Source organism: Chrysemys picta, chromosome 23 (assembly GCF_011386835.1).
Source record: "Chrysemys picta bellii isolate R12L10 chromosome 23, ASM1138683v2, whole genome shotgun sequence".
Taxonomy (NCBI): Eukaryota; Metazoa; Chordata; order Testudines; family Emydidae; genus Chrysemys; species Chrysemys picta.
The window spans coordinates 9,895,954-9,913,044 of record NC_088813.1 but is presented as its reverse complement, the minus strand read 5'-3'; the positions used below and the strand labels follow the sequence as shown (position 1 = coordinate 9,913,044).

The following is a 17,091-nucleotide window of genomic DNA, read 5'->3' as shown; positions in this document are numbered from 1 at the left end:
GGGAAATGCATTTGTTTTCGTCGAGTTGTGAATAATACTTTGCATTTATTGGACTTTCCACCTGAGGATCTCAAAGCACTTTACGAATATCAAGTGCCGCAAAGGCCCTGTAAATAATATAGCCATCTTACAGAGGGGGAAAGAGGGGCACTAGATGCAGTTTCCTCCGGAGCCAGCCCAAGACTGTGGAACGAACTCCCGTAAGAACCAAGTACCATCACAAACCTTACCATTAAGTGCAAGGTACATTTCTTTGACCATGGCTTCTCTAACATATAGCTCTGAGTGTTTATACACATGCTAGTCACAGCGGTTACTACAGTACTGAAAGGCATTCAGGTGCTAACATGAGCACAGTACAGCATGTATAGGCATGGAGGATAAGCAACATGCCTAATGTAGTGCAGCAGGGCACAGGCCACACACACTGGGCTTCCGAAGTCAAACAACAGTCAAGACCTCCCTGCTCCTTTAAAGGGTGTTTTCTTCATTTTGGTGTTACCTAAAGTGGGTTTGTTGGGAGCCTTTCCCCATGATCCCTTTGAAATCAACAGAAGCAGATTCAGGCCCTAAAAACAGGGGTGGCCAACCTGAGCTTGAGAAGGAGCCAGAATCTACCAATGTACATTGCCAAAGTTCCACAGTAATAAGTCAGCAGTCCCCCATTAGCTCCCCCCCGCAGTGCCTCCTGCCCCCGGTGGCCCAGCCGATCAGTGCCTCCCCCTCCCTTCCCACTGCAATCAGCTGTTTTGTGGTGTGCAGGAGGCTCTGGGGGAATGGAGGGAGGAACAAGGGTGCTGGAAGGAGTGAGGGCCTGGGGCAGAGCCAGGGGTTGAGCAGTGAGCACCCCCTGGCACATTGGAAAGTTGGCGCCTGTAGTTCCAGCCCAGGAGTCAGCGTCTATGCAAAGAGCTGCATATTAACTTCTGAAGAGCCGCATGTGGCTCCGGAGGCACAGGTTGGCCACCCCTGCCCTAAGAGATAAGAAACAAGTGCTTAAGGCCTTTTTATAGCAACAGGTGGGAGCAGGTAAGGAAAATACTTCCTTAACTAATGCTACTTAAAGTAGGCTCAGTAAGGCTGCATTCTCACAGTGTATTCCGGATGGATTTCAGTTTTTATCTGAACAAATTAAGCCTTTGGGAGTGAAAGAATCCAGTGTTTACAACACTGCTGCAGTAATTCATTCCTCATTATCGTTTGCTTCTAAAGTTTCCTCCCTCAGTACCCACAAATCCATTCACTGAGCCACTGGACCAGCTACGTTAAGAAGATTCCGAACTTACCACATTACCGGAAGTATTTTAGGGGCAGTCTCGTGTGGAGACGTCTATAGCTTCACACCGGGAAGGGATGTTTTTGAGGGGAGAACGGGTTACAGTAAGGCAAGGCTATTTTTCGACACAGTAACAAAATGTTTACTGAATTTCTGTTTTACCTAAATAAAAAAAGTGGGTCCCCTGAAAGAAAAAATGTTGATTCTTCAGGATCCAAGATCTCTACCTACTTACAATCCAGTGAGAACAGCATTACCTCCCTCAATACTGGTGCCAATATCTAACTCATGTTTCTCCTCTGCTCCATTCTCCACTTAATCTGGCCTTCATACCATGTTTAGAGATGTTATCTGGAGTGCACCTACTAGTACTCAACCAGTGGTTAATTTGCTAGGGAATGCTAGTTCAAGTTCCTTTGATGATCACAGTTGTGGCATGAGGGCAGAATATCTCAGATTCATCGTTTTTAAAGCCAGAAGAGATCATTACGATCATCTTGTTTGGCCTCCTGCATAACACAAGCTAAAGCACCCCATCCAATAATTTCTGCTTCAAACCCGTCACTTCTGTTTGAGCGACAGCATAGCTAAATATATCTAGTCTTGGTTTAAAGACTGCAAGTGACTGAGAATCTGCCATGTCCTAAGGTAGGTTGGTCCAACAGTTAATTATCTTCATTGAGACCCTAGTAACCACAACCCTGAACCATTTATGGCTTTATAGGTTAACACCAACACCTTGAATTCCACCCAGAAACTTACTGGGAGGGAGTGTAGATCCTTGGGCATGCCCTCAACCTGTTCATAAGAGGCGGCTTCAGGCCGGGACATTCCACGCTAGTCTTGAGGTGTAGCCTGATACGGATTGTATTTTAGCAGACACTAGTGCTCACTGGGGAGTGCTCTCCAGGGGGGGTACAGGCTGCATTTGCAGACATCACATGCACACAGATGCTCATGTTCTTCCCACTCTGTAAATAACCCATATTCCATGGGAGGAATTTTTCACCGCTCACGCTCGAATTACATTAGTACTTTCCTCAGTTCCCTGGAGGAAACTGTTTGGATCGTTCTTCTGTTCAGGTTCTAGCAGCAGACAGGCATGAGAGAAAAGACCACTGCCAATCTCCTTCTCAACCCTCAGTCATGCTGGCAAACTGTATGAAAAGGCAGGAAAGAAATAGCTGTGTGCATTAGGATCACTCACAGATAAGGAAGCGAGAAAGACCAACACGGCTGCTTCTGAAAGGAGAGTGTTTATTATAATTAAGAATAATTTGCACTTCTATAGCACCAGCTAGACAAGAACCTCAGAATCATTTACTCATGTTCATGAATCAAGCTTCAATACCCAGGCAGAATGTATTATCCTGATTGTCCAGATGGGGAAAGAGGCACTGAGAGTAGGGAATCAGCCTCACTAGACAAACAGTGGGCCCTGCAAGAGTTCAGACACCTTTCCACTCTGGCAACTAGCCCAATTGCTACTCTAGAATTTCCGTGACATTCGAGCCTGCGGTGTGCTAGTTGCTTTCCACATACATCAGAGAATACAGTCCTTGCCTCGAGGAGCTTACAATCTAACAGAACAAACAAAAATGGGGGAGAGGGATAAACATACAAGTAAGTATGTATGTATCACTGTCTCCAACTGCTTTTCTCTCAAGTCACTGCTAGTTGGCCAGTCCCTTACAGGTATCATGGCAGAAGTTGGCTTGTTGTCCACTAGTCACATTCCCTGCCTACTTTCTGGATGCTCTTATTGGTTCAGCTAATGCAACAACATGAGAGCAATTTGTGTTTCAATTCTTTTCTTGCTCATTATTCCACTGACACTCAAACCTGCTCTGCTTCCAACCTGGTCAGAAGCTTGTTGTGACATTCAGAGCAGCTCCCTAAATTCTTCTAGGAATAAGAGTGATGTCTTCTTAAAGAAACCTGCGTTACTGTCACGATGAGGAGAGCTCGTGTGAAGACAGAAAACTGGTCACTCGATGCATTTCTTGGATCTTTGGTTTCAGAGTCCAGTAACAGTGAAAGCTGCCCACGCCTGCATGGCATAAGCTTAGAATGCCCCGGGTCTCCTCCCACCTGTGAGTCGGTGCCTTCTGGCACGCCTGCCCTCATGCCCAGAATATCTTCCCCAATCCTACGCACTATGCAGCCTCATCCTTCTCTTGATTCACGTCTTTCAGCCAAACTTCCCCCACACTGGTTTCTATTCCAGCCTCTCATGCCAGGGTAGGTATCTACCACATTCCTCACTATGGTATCTCATTGAAGTTAACTCCTCAAACCTTAGATACTTAAAAATCCTACGATACAATAAATATCAATACACACGTCTTGTTGGTTCCTCTTTTTATAATGGGTGGGCTTTTCAAAGTGCTGAAGTCCCATTTCCAGAAGTGGTTTAGGCATGTAGGAACCAAAGGGTAAAATTTTCAAGAGCACCTATGTAACTTAGGAGCCTTAGAATCACTGACAGTGGGACTTAGGGTAAAAGATCACAGGATATTTTTGTTAGAGCAGGTATATATTTGTAATGGATGGGCTTTTCAAAAGTACCTATCCCCCTCTAACTCCACTTCTCTTTTGTCTCTTTGTTGTCCTTTTTCTAGCTCAAAATGAAAGTTTTTTGGGGGCAGGAACCTCCTTCCTTTTTATTCATTGTTGTAGTGCAGAGGTGGGCAAACATTTTGGCCCGAGGGCCACATCAAGGTTGCGCAACTATATGGAGGGCTGGGTAGGGAAGGCTGTGCCTCCCCAAACACCCTGGCTGCCCCCTTCAGAATTCCCAACCCATCCAACCCCCCCTGCTCCTTGTCCCCTGACTGCCCCCTCCTGGGACCCTGGCCCCCTATCCAACCCCCCTGCTCCCTGCCCCTATCCACACCCCCACCCCCTGACAGCCCTCCTGTGACTCCCACCCCCTATCCAACCACTCTCTGCTCCTCATCCCCTGACCACACCCTCCCGGGACCCCCTGCCCCTAACTGCCCCCTGGGATCCCACCCCCTTATCCAACCCCCCCGCTCCCTGTCCTCTGACTGCCCTCCCAACCCCTATCCACAACCACATCCCCACCCCCTGACAGGCCCCCTGGGACTCCCACTCCCAACCCTCCCTGTTCCCCATCCCGACTGCCCCCGCAGAACCTCCGCCCCATCCAACCACCCCCTCCTCCCTGACTGCCCCCCAGGACCCACCGCTGCCTTACCACACCCCCCCCCCGCTCCCTACCCCCTTACCAGCAGCAGGAGCTCGCAGCCGAGACACCCGGCCAGAGCCAGCTACGCTCCCCATGCTGCCCAGCGGGAGCGGCGGGCCAGAGCGTGGCCCACGCAGCGGCATGGCTGCAGGGGAGAGGCCGGGGACTAGGCTCCCCGGACGGGAGCTCAGGGGTCGGGCAGGATGGTCCCGCGGGACGTAGTTTGCCCATGTCTGTTATAGTGTCATAGGTGTGCGTGTGGCATTCTGAAAAGGAAGTAAAAAGAGCACTGAATGTTTGGCTGCAGGAATCAGATGCCACTGCAGGAAGCCGTCTGCTGAAGTTAGTGACATTTCTGAGAGCGTAACATAGGATTACTGAAACAGATCTTGTCCTGCATATTGTAAATGGGCCCAAGAAGCCTAGCCTAACAGACATCAGAAACGTCTTTAACTCCACTACAGCCCACTGACTATTCTCCATAACACAGGGTCTATGTCTACCTGGAACAGGAGGAAAGCAAAGTGTTATTTTTCCTAATAATAGATGCTCAGCTCACTTTACAGCTAATTTAACGTAGCTAACAAGGACATGGATATTTGTGACGTATTGGTTGCTGTCTGCTGCTCTGAAGAGACAGGTTGGTGTAGACCAGACAACCCTGACCCAGACATTCAGAAAGACCAAGTGCTGTGAAGAAAAACCAGCGATGACTCAATCATTATAACAGGCTCCAACCAAACAGGCGGGCTGCATCAGCTGGTGATTTAATGTCTCACACGGTAGAGCAGGGGGTCTCAAACTGGGGGTCGGGACCCCTCAGGGGGTCACGAGGTTATTACATGGGGGGGTCACAAGCTGTCAACCTCCACCCCAAACTCCGCTTTGCCTCCAGCATTTATAATGGCGTTAAATATATTTGAAAAGTGTTTTTAATTTATTAAGGGGGGGGGTCACACTCAGAGGCTTGCTATGTGAAAGGGGTCACATCCAAAGCCTCCTTCAGTGCAATATGAAAGGCTTAGAGAGAAAGGATCAGACATGCTGCCACACCTTGAACCCGCACAATTCCCAACACAGGGCAATAATATTTTGCACTTCTATAAAACAGACTGGGGGTCTCCAAGTGCTCGATTGACACAGTTAAACCTCAACACTCCTGCAACGTATTTTTACTGCACAGGTCAGGAAAGTGAGGCACCCAGGTGAAGTGACTTACCCAAGGCCAAACAGCAAATCGGTGGCAGAGGAGAATCCTGACTGCCAGTCCCTGGCCTATTCTGCTATAGTCTGGCACTGAAAAGAGACACCATGACAGGTACTATTACTGCAATTCGTTATTAAGCCTTTATTTGCATTCCTTGCTCATTCTTTCCATTCCAGTGGAAATGAGAGAGATTTATTTATGTCTGAATTAAATGCCTGTCTCCTGGAGCATTGGCACTGAAGGTCGGCTCCCTTTCTCTAACCTTGAGTTCTGAAGTCACAGGTGATTCTAGTCCTACCAACTGATGTTGCACTAAGAGAAAATTAGCTAACAGGGCGTAAAGAAAGACTTAGGAGAAACCTAAAAGAATAAAAATGAAAGGGTGAGTGGGAGAGAAGGTGACTCAACAGCACAAGAACCCAGTTTTGTCTTCAGTGAGGCCATGTGAGAAATGGTCTTAAAATTTCTACCCCAAATGCCCTACCAAAGACTCAGTGCTAAACCCAGGGGAAATCATCTGTGCCTGCTTCACGCAGATGGATGATTCTTTGCACTGCAGAATCACTGGTTAGAAGCTTAGCTACCACTATCTCCTCCTGAGTGGGTGGTGATCAAGGGCCCATCTACACAACTGAACTCGCCACACAGCAAATAATGTTACACCACCAGACTCCCTATAACCAAGCTCCCAAATGAAGATTAGGGGCGTAACGCTTCCATTATCTATTATGGTTATACCATGGTATAGTTCCAACTAGACAAATGAAGCAAAACTGTTACAACACATTTCCTGCATGTTAGATGGGGCATAGAAGGTATTTCAACTTACATCCCTGTAGCCCATTCTGGTGCATTTCACTGAGCATTCCATCTTAAAATGCCTCTTAATTAATTAATTAATAAATCAGCATCAGTCCTAACCTCAGGTGCTGGGACTAGGTGAGTCAGCAACAATCCTAGTCTCCATGGCTGGTGGAGATCACAGCCACAAGCGTGTTTGTGTTACACTAGCGCTCACTTCTAGTGCCCGTTACATTCTCACAAGCCGGCAGGTAACTGAAATTTGCAAGATAGCTGCTCTTTGAAGCACGCCACAAGACGAGCGCGCCAAGGTCAGCCAATGTGCACATGCCCGAGATCCCAAGGAATCAGGTCCCTCAAGACTGGGCTGGTAGGCCAAGCAACTAGGACGTTGAGGTTCTTGCAGTGCTGGCTTGGCACAGATTAAACCACCATACAAAGATACCCCAAGGGACTCCTTTAAGAGAGGAAAGGAGGTTTTAAAACCAGGAGGGGGGGGGGGGAGGGAGATTGAGGAATATGACAAAGTATAGCTGGGATCTGTTGACCCTGATAACGGCCCATTAATTTTTACCCCAAGTTCTTCAGCTTCTTTTCCAGTTTTCAGTGTGCACCGAGCAGCCCGTCCATATGGCCACCAGTCATAGGTATCCAGAACAGCACTTCCCAGGATTTTAATCCTGTCCCCTGGGTCTCTGCAATAGCCCAGGCATCATTATTCAGACTGTTCAATCATCAGCCCCTGCCTCAGTGGAGAGGCAGCCTGGGCCAGTGGACTAAACCCAGCACTAGAAAACAGAAGCTCCTGAGTTGTAATCCCAGCTCCCGGACTGTTTCCCTGTGTGGTGTGGGCAAGTCAAACTCGCTGCACCGGTTTCCCGATCTGTAAGATGGCAGTAATATGTTTACCCACCACCCAGGGCTTTCACAGGTATAAGTCAAAGTTTGCCAAGGGCTTTGAAAATAAAGAGAACCACATACAGTGCAAAACACTATTGCCATTAGCCATTCCAATCCTGCCCTCACTTTGTATTAGGCCCTGTGGGGAAAGGAAGCATGAAAGATTTGGAGGATAAATCCTTGGCCTGGTTAATCAAACCTGGAACTCTCAAGTCCTGTCATTTTAGATTCCACTGCATTGATCTGTATCAGCACCCACAATTACAGACTTGCCTATCTGTCTGAAGACTGAATTACACAGCCAGAACACCATGAGTACAAGGGTGGGGCTAGGAGTGCACAGTAAGCTCTTGCCAGCCCAGTGAGTTTGCTCCTCCCAGAGGCAGGGACACGTTCTCTAACACAGGGGTTCTCAACCTTTTTCTTTCTGTGCCCCCCCCCCAACATGCTATAAGAACTCCACGGCCCCCTGTGCCACAATAACTGGTTTTCTGCATATAAAAGCCAGGGCCGGCGTTAAAGGTAAGCAAGCAGGACAAAAGCCCAGGGCCACATGCCACAGGGGGCACCATGAAGCTAAGTTGCTCAGGGCCTCAGGCTGCAGCTCCATGCAGTGGGACTTTGGCCTTGTCCCTGGGGCCCAGCAAGTCTAACACTGATCCTGCTTGGCGGACCCCCTGAAACCTGCTCGCAGCCCCAAAGGGGGCCCCAGACGCCAGGTTGTGAACCACTGCTCTAACAGGTACAACCACAGCAATGATCTTAGCAACTCATTCATTTGGAAAACATTGGTTTATACGGGTAAATCACTAGTTTAAGGGGTGCAGTCGGGAACTATGAGCTAAGACCCAGAAACACACTAAGACAGTTATTCTCACCCATGCTGATCTGACCCAGCATCAAATCCCTTGGAAATAAGGCCAAGGAAGAGGATGTTCCATCTTTGATCTACAGCCAGAACTAACAGGAGTAAGGCAACCTAGGCTGTGGTATATGCTGTGTCCCCAACACCTCAGTTACCTGCAATGGGTTCTCAGACATCCTTGAAAAGCTGCAAGACTGGTCCTCCTAAAACATGGACCCCGAACACCCAGACTCCCACAATCTCTTCGATGTGTAAGAAGCGACAGGCTCTGCTACTGACCAAAAACAACCTTAAAACAGCACAAACAGCCCTAACCCACAATGCAGAGTTCTGCAGAAACTGCTGTGTCGCAGCCTCTGCGTAGACACTACAGATCACTCTGATAAATGAAGATGCTCACAAAAGAAGGCAGCCAGCAAACCTACTGGAAATTAGAAATTCCCTAACCCCATTCCCCACCCTCGGCACATCATATTTCCTTACAGGGTATTTCTGCTGCCTGTCCTGGTGCTTTTCACCTGCCAACACCAGTTTCACATCTTGCACACCAACCACAAGGCATGCCTTGACACACACTAACAGGATTGAAACCGGGTTCTGTGTGGCTAAAGACCAGAATAAACAGCAGCACCCCCCCCCTTCTACCAGCGCATAGAGGTTTCTGATTTCCCCACCCAATAGAGTATCAGAGGGGTAGACGTGTTAGTCTGTATCCACAAGAACAACACAGAGTTTGGTGGCACCTTAAAGACTAAGATTTATTTGGGCATAACCTTTCGTGGGTAAAAAACGCTCTTCTTCGGATGCAACGGACGAAGTGGGTTTTTTACCCACGAAAGCTTATCCCCAAATAAATCTGTTAGTCTTTAAGGTGCCACCAGACTCCTCGTTGCTCCACCCAATAGAGTTAAGGAAGACTGTAAATGCAGTGAAGTAACTGGAATCAGTTACTACAAGTTACTTAACATATGGAACACGTGCCAGCTGAGAGGGGACTATGGCTATGAAAAGAAAACCAACAGCATTGCTTATTTGTCTGGCACCTTCTTCTAAGGATATTTAAGAGCACTTGAAAAGACTTGCCCAGCTAATGTCAGAGTTGGGAGGGGAGGGGGGACAGAACCCAGGAGTCCTGATTCAATACCTGCTTTAACCACTCGATCTTACACAGACAGACACACGGAAGTCTTCTGGGCCTAAATGTTAACACTTATATCCCTAGATTCAAATAAAAGGTTAAGAGGCCCTCAGAAAAGTATTGAAAGTTGTTCATATCTACACATACACTCCCCAACCACACCAACTTGGGGGGGGGGGGGGACATTTCTGTAATCTCAGCCAGTGATCAGCAGTTCGCCCTGAATTACCAGTCCAGTGCTTGGGGTCTATTACACCAGAACCAGGGCAGGCAGAGCCAGCCATGAGATTTCCCAGCCAATCTTTCTGTTAGCTCTCAAGAGTCTGATAGGAGCCTGGCGTAAGATTCAGCAAGTTACAGAGCACTACAGAAGAGCCTCTAGGAGTGTTAGGTTTAAAATAATTAATGGCAAGAGTCAGGAATGAAAGAAAGGAAATGCAGATCTCCTCCCCCATGACCATCCAAAACAGGAAGCGGCAGACACATCATGTGCACTCTGGGCATTACGACAGAATATAAACCGAGATGTCACCAGTTGGAGAGTGGCCAGTTTGACCTCTACACCGAGAGTCAAAAGCCAGCTTTGAAATCTAGGGATGCGATAAGACCAAGTTTGCGCCCGTCAGATGCCGGAGAATTCAACTGGTATTAATCGTGCTGCAGAAGTTCTGAGAGATTTTCTGTCAGAACCTCAGTACATCAGACCCCATTTGGGATCGTTCTCTCTCCAGGATATCTAGGTACTTATATGTCCCAACTTTTAGAGTACCTGAGCACCTCACAATGTTTAGTATATTTATCCCACAACATGTCAGAGAGAGGAAGTGCAATTATCCCTCTCGTACAGGTGGGGAACTGAGGCACTGAGAAACAAAGTGCCTTGCTCAAGATCTCACAGGCGGTCTGTAGTAGGACAAGGGTCTGAACCTAGGTCTCCCAAGAGAGCCCTAACCACTGGACCATCCTTCCTCATTAGGGAGGGTCAGCTGTAAAAGGAAACAGAAGTGAAGGTTATCTGATCCATCTAATTTTTCTTTGTAACAGAATGGTCAACAGTTGCTACTTCTATACCATATTTCATCCAAGGATCTTGGAGACCTTTACCAACAAATCTTACAACTCCCCTGTGAAGCAAGTTTTAGACCCATTTTACAGAGCGGAAAGCACAGAATGGTTGAGCACTTTCCCCAAGATCACAGGGATACTCATCAGGAAGAGAACCCAGGAGTCCCGACTCCTAAGCCTGCAAGTTTGGGCACTGTATACATACCCTCCACCCACACCGCCTGCAGAGAAGTGATGCCAACGTACCCAGTTTCATGAGACATGCCAGCAGTATCCAGAGGGAGATCTCAAACGGTATCCGCACATGGGTGTAGTCAATGCCCAGGACCGGGAAGGCTTTCCGGTACTTGACGTGCCCAGGGCTGGTGCGGTTGGGCAGAGGGCGAATCTCCTGGGAGACATCGTGAGGGGCTGCGGTGAAATCCCCAGGTTCACTTCCACTGATGACTGCTGGGTAGTGGTGGGGTGGCTCAGAGGCCAGCATCGGATTAGGCTGCAAGCCATGGCTGTGAAGCAAGGGCAGCAGCCCTAGGAGGGCTGCCACAATGAACAAAAAGGGCAAAGCGCGGAGGGAAGGGGCACGGGAGCCTTTCGCCTGCATCTTTCCCTTGCCCTCCAAGAGAGAGCCCCGCTGCCCGGCTATTTCAGAGGAAGCCTGTCCCAGGGGGCTTCATGGGGAGCGCAAAGGGGCCGCTGCAGAGGACAAGAAAGCGCGAGGGGAGGGGAGAAGGGGACAGAGCCACCAACAGACCGCTCCAGTCTTCCCCTGGAAAGTGGATTTAACAAAATAAAATAAATAACTCCCGAGACCAGAACTGGGCCGGACGCTTCCCCGGGGAGGGGCAGAGCCTGCAGGCAGGAAAGCGAGAGTCCTGCAGAGCCAAACGCAATGCAAAGACACCCTCCCCCGCTCTTCCCCGCGCCGGGGACAGCGGCGGGAGCGCGGTGCAGCAGCCCCCGGGGACACAGGGTGCAGCAGCCCCCAGGGGAGCCCCGGGCCGGCGGGGGGAAGGGGCCGAAGCAGAGGGCGGTGGTGAAGGGTGCAGCCCGCGCCCCGGAGAAGCCGGTTCCTCTCTGCCGGAGAAGGGCTCGCCCAGGTCCCTCCCTCCGGCGGGGCGGGGGCAGGCCGGCTGCCTGGCGGCCCGCCCCGGGGCTCCGGGTAGAGGGGATCGGGGGGCCCCGGGAGTCCCCGCAGCGCAGCCCCGCTCCGGCAGCTCGGCTCCTCCCGCAGCGCACGCTGAGCTCCTGCCCGCCGGCCGGCTCCCAGCCTTATAGCCGCCGAGACAAGGACGCGGAGAGAGGCAGGCAGCCGCCGGGCCGCTGCCGCATCTCCAGCAGCACCCACCGGCCGGGAGCAGCAGTGCACAGGGTCCCGCTGCCACCCGAAGGAAGGGAGAGCGGGTGGGAGGGCTGGCCTGGCCCTAGTCCCACCCACGGGGCACGCAGGTTTCATGGGGCACCCCCAGCATCCAGGGCAAGTGCGCGCCCTGGCCAGCTTTCAGGGGACCCGCTCTTCCTGCAAGTGACCCTTAGGACACAGGATTCAGCCCTCTAAAGTCAGGGCAATCCCAGATATAAAAATGCGGCCACCTCTGGGGAGTAGGTATCAGCCCCTTAGCAGGACTAGCCATGGAAGAGACGGGGGAGTTGGTAGCCACAGGCAGTGGGACAAAATCCAGCTCTTAAGAAAGATTCATAGATTCTAGGACTGGAAGGGACCTCGAGAGGTCATCGAGTCCAGTCCCCTGCCCGCATGGCAGGACCAAATACTGTCTAGACCATCCCTGATAGACATTTATCTAACCTACTCTTAAATATCTCCAGAGATGGAGATTCCACAACCTCCCTAGGCAATTTATTCCAGTGTTTAACCACCCTGACAGTTAGGAACTTTTTCCTAATGTCCAACCGAGACCTCCCTTGCTGCAGTTTAAGTCCATTGCTTCTTGTTCTATCCTTAGAGGCTAAGGTGAACAAGTTTTCTCCCTCCTCCTTATGACACCCTTTTAGATACCTGAAAACTGCTATCATGTCCCCTCTCAGTCTTCTCTTTTCCAAACTAAACAAACCCAATTCTTTCAGCCTTCCTTCATAGGTCATGTTCTCAAGACCTTTAATCATTCTTGTTGCTCTTCTCTGGACCCTTTCCAATTTCTCCACATCTTTCTTGAAATGCGGTGCCCAGAACTGGACACAATACTCCAGCTGAGGCCTAACCAGAGCAGAGTAGAGCGGAAGAACGACTTCTCGTGTCTTGCTCACAACACACCTGTTAATACATCCCAGAATCATGTTTGCTTTTTTTGCAACAGCATCACACTGTTGACTCATATTTAGCTTGTGGTCCACTATAACCTCTAGATCCCTTTCTGCCGTACTCCTTCCTAGACAGTCTCTTCCCATTCTGTATGTGTGAAACTGATTTTTTTTTCCCTAAGTGGAGCACTTTGCATTTGTCTTTGTTAAACTTCATCCTGTTTAACTCAGACCATTTCTCCAATTTGTCCAGATCATTTTGAATTATGACCTTGTCCTCCAAAGCAGTTGCAATCCCTCCCAGTTTGGTATCATCCGCAAACTTAATAAGCGTACTTTCTATGCCAATATCTAAGTCATTAATGAAGATATTGAACAGAGCCAGCCCCAAAACAAACCCCTGCGGAACCCCACTTGTTATGCCTTTCCAGCAGGATTGGGAACCATTAATAACAACTCTCTGAGTACAGTTATCCAGCCAGTTATGCACCCACCTTATAGTAGCCCCATCTAAATTGTATTTGCCTAGTTTATCAATAAGAATATCATGAGAGACCGCATCAAATGCCTTACTAAAGTCTAGGTATACCACATCCACAGCTTCTCCCTTATCCACAAGACTCGTTATCCTATCGAAGAAAGCTATCAGATTGGTTTGACATGATTTGTAAAGAACAAATCCATGCTGGCTGTTCCCTATCACCTTACCACCTTCCAAGTGTTTGCAGATGATTTCCTTAATTACTTGCTCCATTATCTTCCCTAGCACAGAAGTTAAACTAACTGGTCTGTAGTTTCCTGGGTTGTTTTTATTTCCCTTTTTATAGATGAGCACTATATTTGCCCTTTTCCAGTCTTCTGAAATCTCTCCCGTCTTCCATGATTTTCCAAAGATAATAGCTAGAGGCTCAGATACCCCCTCTATTAGCTCCTTGAGTATTCTAAGATGCATTTCATCAGGCCCTGGTGACTTGCAGGCATCTAACTTTTCTAAGTGATTTTTAACTTGTTCTTTTTTTTTTATTTTATCTGCTAAACCTACCCCCTTCCTATTAGTATTCACTATGTCAGGCATTCCTTCAGACTTCTCGGTGAAGACCGAAACAAGGAAGTCATTAAGCATCTCTGCCATTTTCAAGTTTCCTGTTACTGTTTCTCCCTCTTCACTAAGCAGTGGGCCTACCCTGTCTTTGGTCTTCCTCTTGCTTCTAATGTATTGATAAAAAGTCTTCTTGTTTCCCTTTATTCCCATAGCTAGTTTGAGCTCATTTTGTGCCTTTCCCTTTCTAATCTTGCCCCTGCATTCCTGTGTTGTTTGCCTATATTCATCCTTTGTAATCTGTCCTAGTTTCCATGTTTTATATGACTCCTTTTTATTTTTTAGATCATGCAAGATCTTGTGGTTAAGCCAAGGTGGTCTTTTGCCACATTTTCTATCTTTCCTAACCAGCGGAATAGCTTGCTTTTGGGCCCTTAATAGTGTCCCTTTGAAAAACTGCCAACTCTCCTCAGTTGTTTTTCCCCTCAGTCTTGATTCCCATGGGACCTTACCTATCAGCTCTCTGAGCTTACCAAAATCTGCCTTCCTGAAATCCATTGTCTCTATTTTGCTGTTCTTCCTTCTACCCTTCCTTAGAATTGCAAACTCTATGATTTCATGATCACTTTCACCCAAGCTGCCTTCTACTTTCAAATTCTCCAGGAGTTCCTCCCTATTTGTTAATATCAAGTCTAGAACAGCTTCCCTCCAGTAGCTTTTTCAACCTTCTGAAATAAAAAGTTGTCTGCAATGCAGTCCAAGAATTTGTTGGATAGTCTGTGCCCCGCTGTGTTATTTTCTCAACATATATCCGGATAGTTGAAGTCCCCCATCACTACCAAATCTTGGGCTTTGGATGATTTTGTTATTTGTTTAAAAAAAGCCTCATCCACCTCTTCCACCTGGTTAGGTGGCCTGTAGTAGACTCCTAGCATGACATCACCCTTGTTTTTTACCCCTTTTAGCCTAACCCAGAGACTCAACACTTCCATCTCCTATGTCCATCTCCACCTCAGTCCAAGCGCGTACATTTTTAATATATAAGGCAACACCTCCTCCCTTTTTCCCCTGTCTATCCTTCCTGAGCAAGCTGTACCCATCCACACCAACATTCCAATCATGTGTATTATCCCACCAAGTTTCAGTGGTGCCAACAATGTCATAGTTGTATTTATTTATTAGCACTTCCAGTTCTTCCTGCTTATTACCCATACGTCTCGCATTTGTATATAGGCATTTAAGATACTGGTTTGATCTTTCCTCCCAGTTTTGTCCTGATCCTCCTTTCTCTCTGACAATATAATCCACACTCCCTCTCGTTTCCGACCCATCTCCCAGGTCTCCATGTTCCCCACTTACCTGCGGGCTTTGCTCACCTGTCCATGGGACACCTCATTAAAGATGCCATGGGATCTTTAATGGAGTGTGAGAAGGAGAGACGCCATGGTGATGGGCACCTCAATACAGAGAGAGACAGAAACAACCACCCATAAAACATACAGGAACTTAGATAAGGTCTCATTCAAACAATTTCTGCGCCCAGCACGCTCCCTGGAACTCAAGCTCCAGCATGTACAATCTATAAAATAAACACAGCAAGGAAAAGCATGCAACAAAGCATACCAAGGAACACTAGACATTGTGAAAGCAAACCAGCAAAGCCAACCAAGAGAACGTATAGCCTGTTTTCGTTGACTCCTTATGCATGTATACAAGTAGAAAGGAGATTTACTACCAAGGATACAGTCAATGTACCAGACCTGGCCAAACCTTAAGCCCTACACAGCCTCTTGGGACCAGATTTTTAAAAGGTATTTAGGTGCCTAAAGAAGAAGATAGGTGCCTTGTAGGATTTACAAAAGCACCTAACTCCCATGGGTGGTGGGTTAAGTTCCCTGTAAGCTGTGCAGCTGGGGAGAGGCACCCCTCCCCCGGCCCGGCCCAGCCCAGGCCCGCTGGAGCTGCCATGGCCTGGGAGAGGGGCCTCTCACCCGGCCCTGAGCTGCTGTGGGGAGAGAGGGATGGAGGGAGTCCTCTCTCCCCGCCGCAGCCCGCACCCCAAACCCTCATCCCCAGAGCCCGCACCCCCAGCCAGAACCCTCACCGCCCTGCACCCCAACCTTCTGCCCCTGCCCTGAGCCCCCTCCCACACTTCAAACCCCTTGGCCCCACCTCCACCACACATCACCTCCATATTGGGGCACATAAATTTCATTCCACACATGGACGTAAAAAATTAGAGGGAACCCTGGTGGGGGGTATCATAGGCTGGGGGAGGCTGAGCCACCCCAAACAGCCAGGCATGGCCCGGCCCCGTCCACACTCCGCCCCCAGTCCCAGCTCTGCCGCTTGCCTTCCCCTGTACTGTGGCCCCCAGCTTGGGCTGGGGCTGCACCGCCCGCCTGGCGCTCCGGGGCTGAGGAGGGGGTAGGCTGGGGCAGGAGCCGGTGGCCTTGGGCAGAAGGGGCAGGGACTTGGGCGGAAGGGCTGGGGATGGGGCTAGCCTCCCCGAGCCAACCATTCACACACCACCCATGCTGACTCCCATTGGAGTTAGATGACTAGGTGCTTTTGTAAACTCTCACTAGGCATCTATTTGTATCATTAGGCACCTAAATACCTTTAAAAATCTGGTTCTTGGCTGTTAAATCCAATCAAAGAGCCACCAGAAAAGCAGACCTGTAAAATAAAACCACGGCAGTAACATGGATGGTTTTGTGGTGAGGCATGTGATTTTTGGGAGTCAGCTGACACGAACTCTGCTCCTGGCTCTGCCACCCATCCCCGGGCACAACACACAGGGCCTGCTCCATTGAAATCAGTGGGAGTTTTGCATGGTTTTAGTGCAAAACTAGACACTGCCAACGTAAAATGGGGCACATGATACGTCCCTACCTCACAGGGGTGTGGTGAGGATAAATTCATGAATGTTTGTGAGGCACTCAGATACTGCGGGGATAATGCAAACTCTCAGTTTGCAACACTCCCACTGAAGCAAACTAGAGTCCCATGCATAGCAGACTCAGGACCTTGGATTCACTTGAGCGGGTCTTTGTTTTAAACAGGCATTGTCTCCCAGGATGCTGTGCTGCAGTTTAGATAGACAGAAAAGGAGAGTTGAATACCGGGCTACAGGAACTGCAGGTTGAGTATCACTGAAGTATACATTGCTCAATAGATCCTTACTCCAGAGTAGGGGAACTAACGGTCTGGCAGTTACCCAAGAGAACCAATGAAGAATAAACCTGACTAATCTCTGACTAGAAAGAAGAGAACATTCAAATGAATCACAAGCCTGAACAGGAACAGCCAAATGTGTTAACGTCTCACTTC

At 48.8% G+C, this 17,091-nt stretch overlaps 1 protein-coding gene across 4 annotated transcripts in view; it reads right to left on the bottom strand.

Annotated features, from left to right (window-relative positions):
• Positions 1 to 17,091, bottom strand: part of SLC9A1 (solute carrier family 9 member A1) — a 64,307-nt gene that overhangs the window by 45,215 nt on the left and 2,001 nt on the right. For 2 of the 4 annotated variants that reach the window (XM_005302005.5, XM_042844666.2), the window contains exon 1: positions 10,710 to 12,392. The exons of the other annotated variants lie outside the window; for them this stretch is intronic. In XM_005302005.5, the coding sequence (XP_005302062.1) occupies positions 10,710 to 11,064 (355 nt within the window). In that variant the 5' untranslated portion in view covers positions 11,065 to 12,392. Of the gene's footprint in view, positions 1 to 10,709; positions 12,393 to 17,091 lie in introns of those variants that run through there. 4 annotated transcript variants of the gene reach the window in all.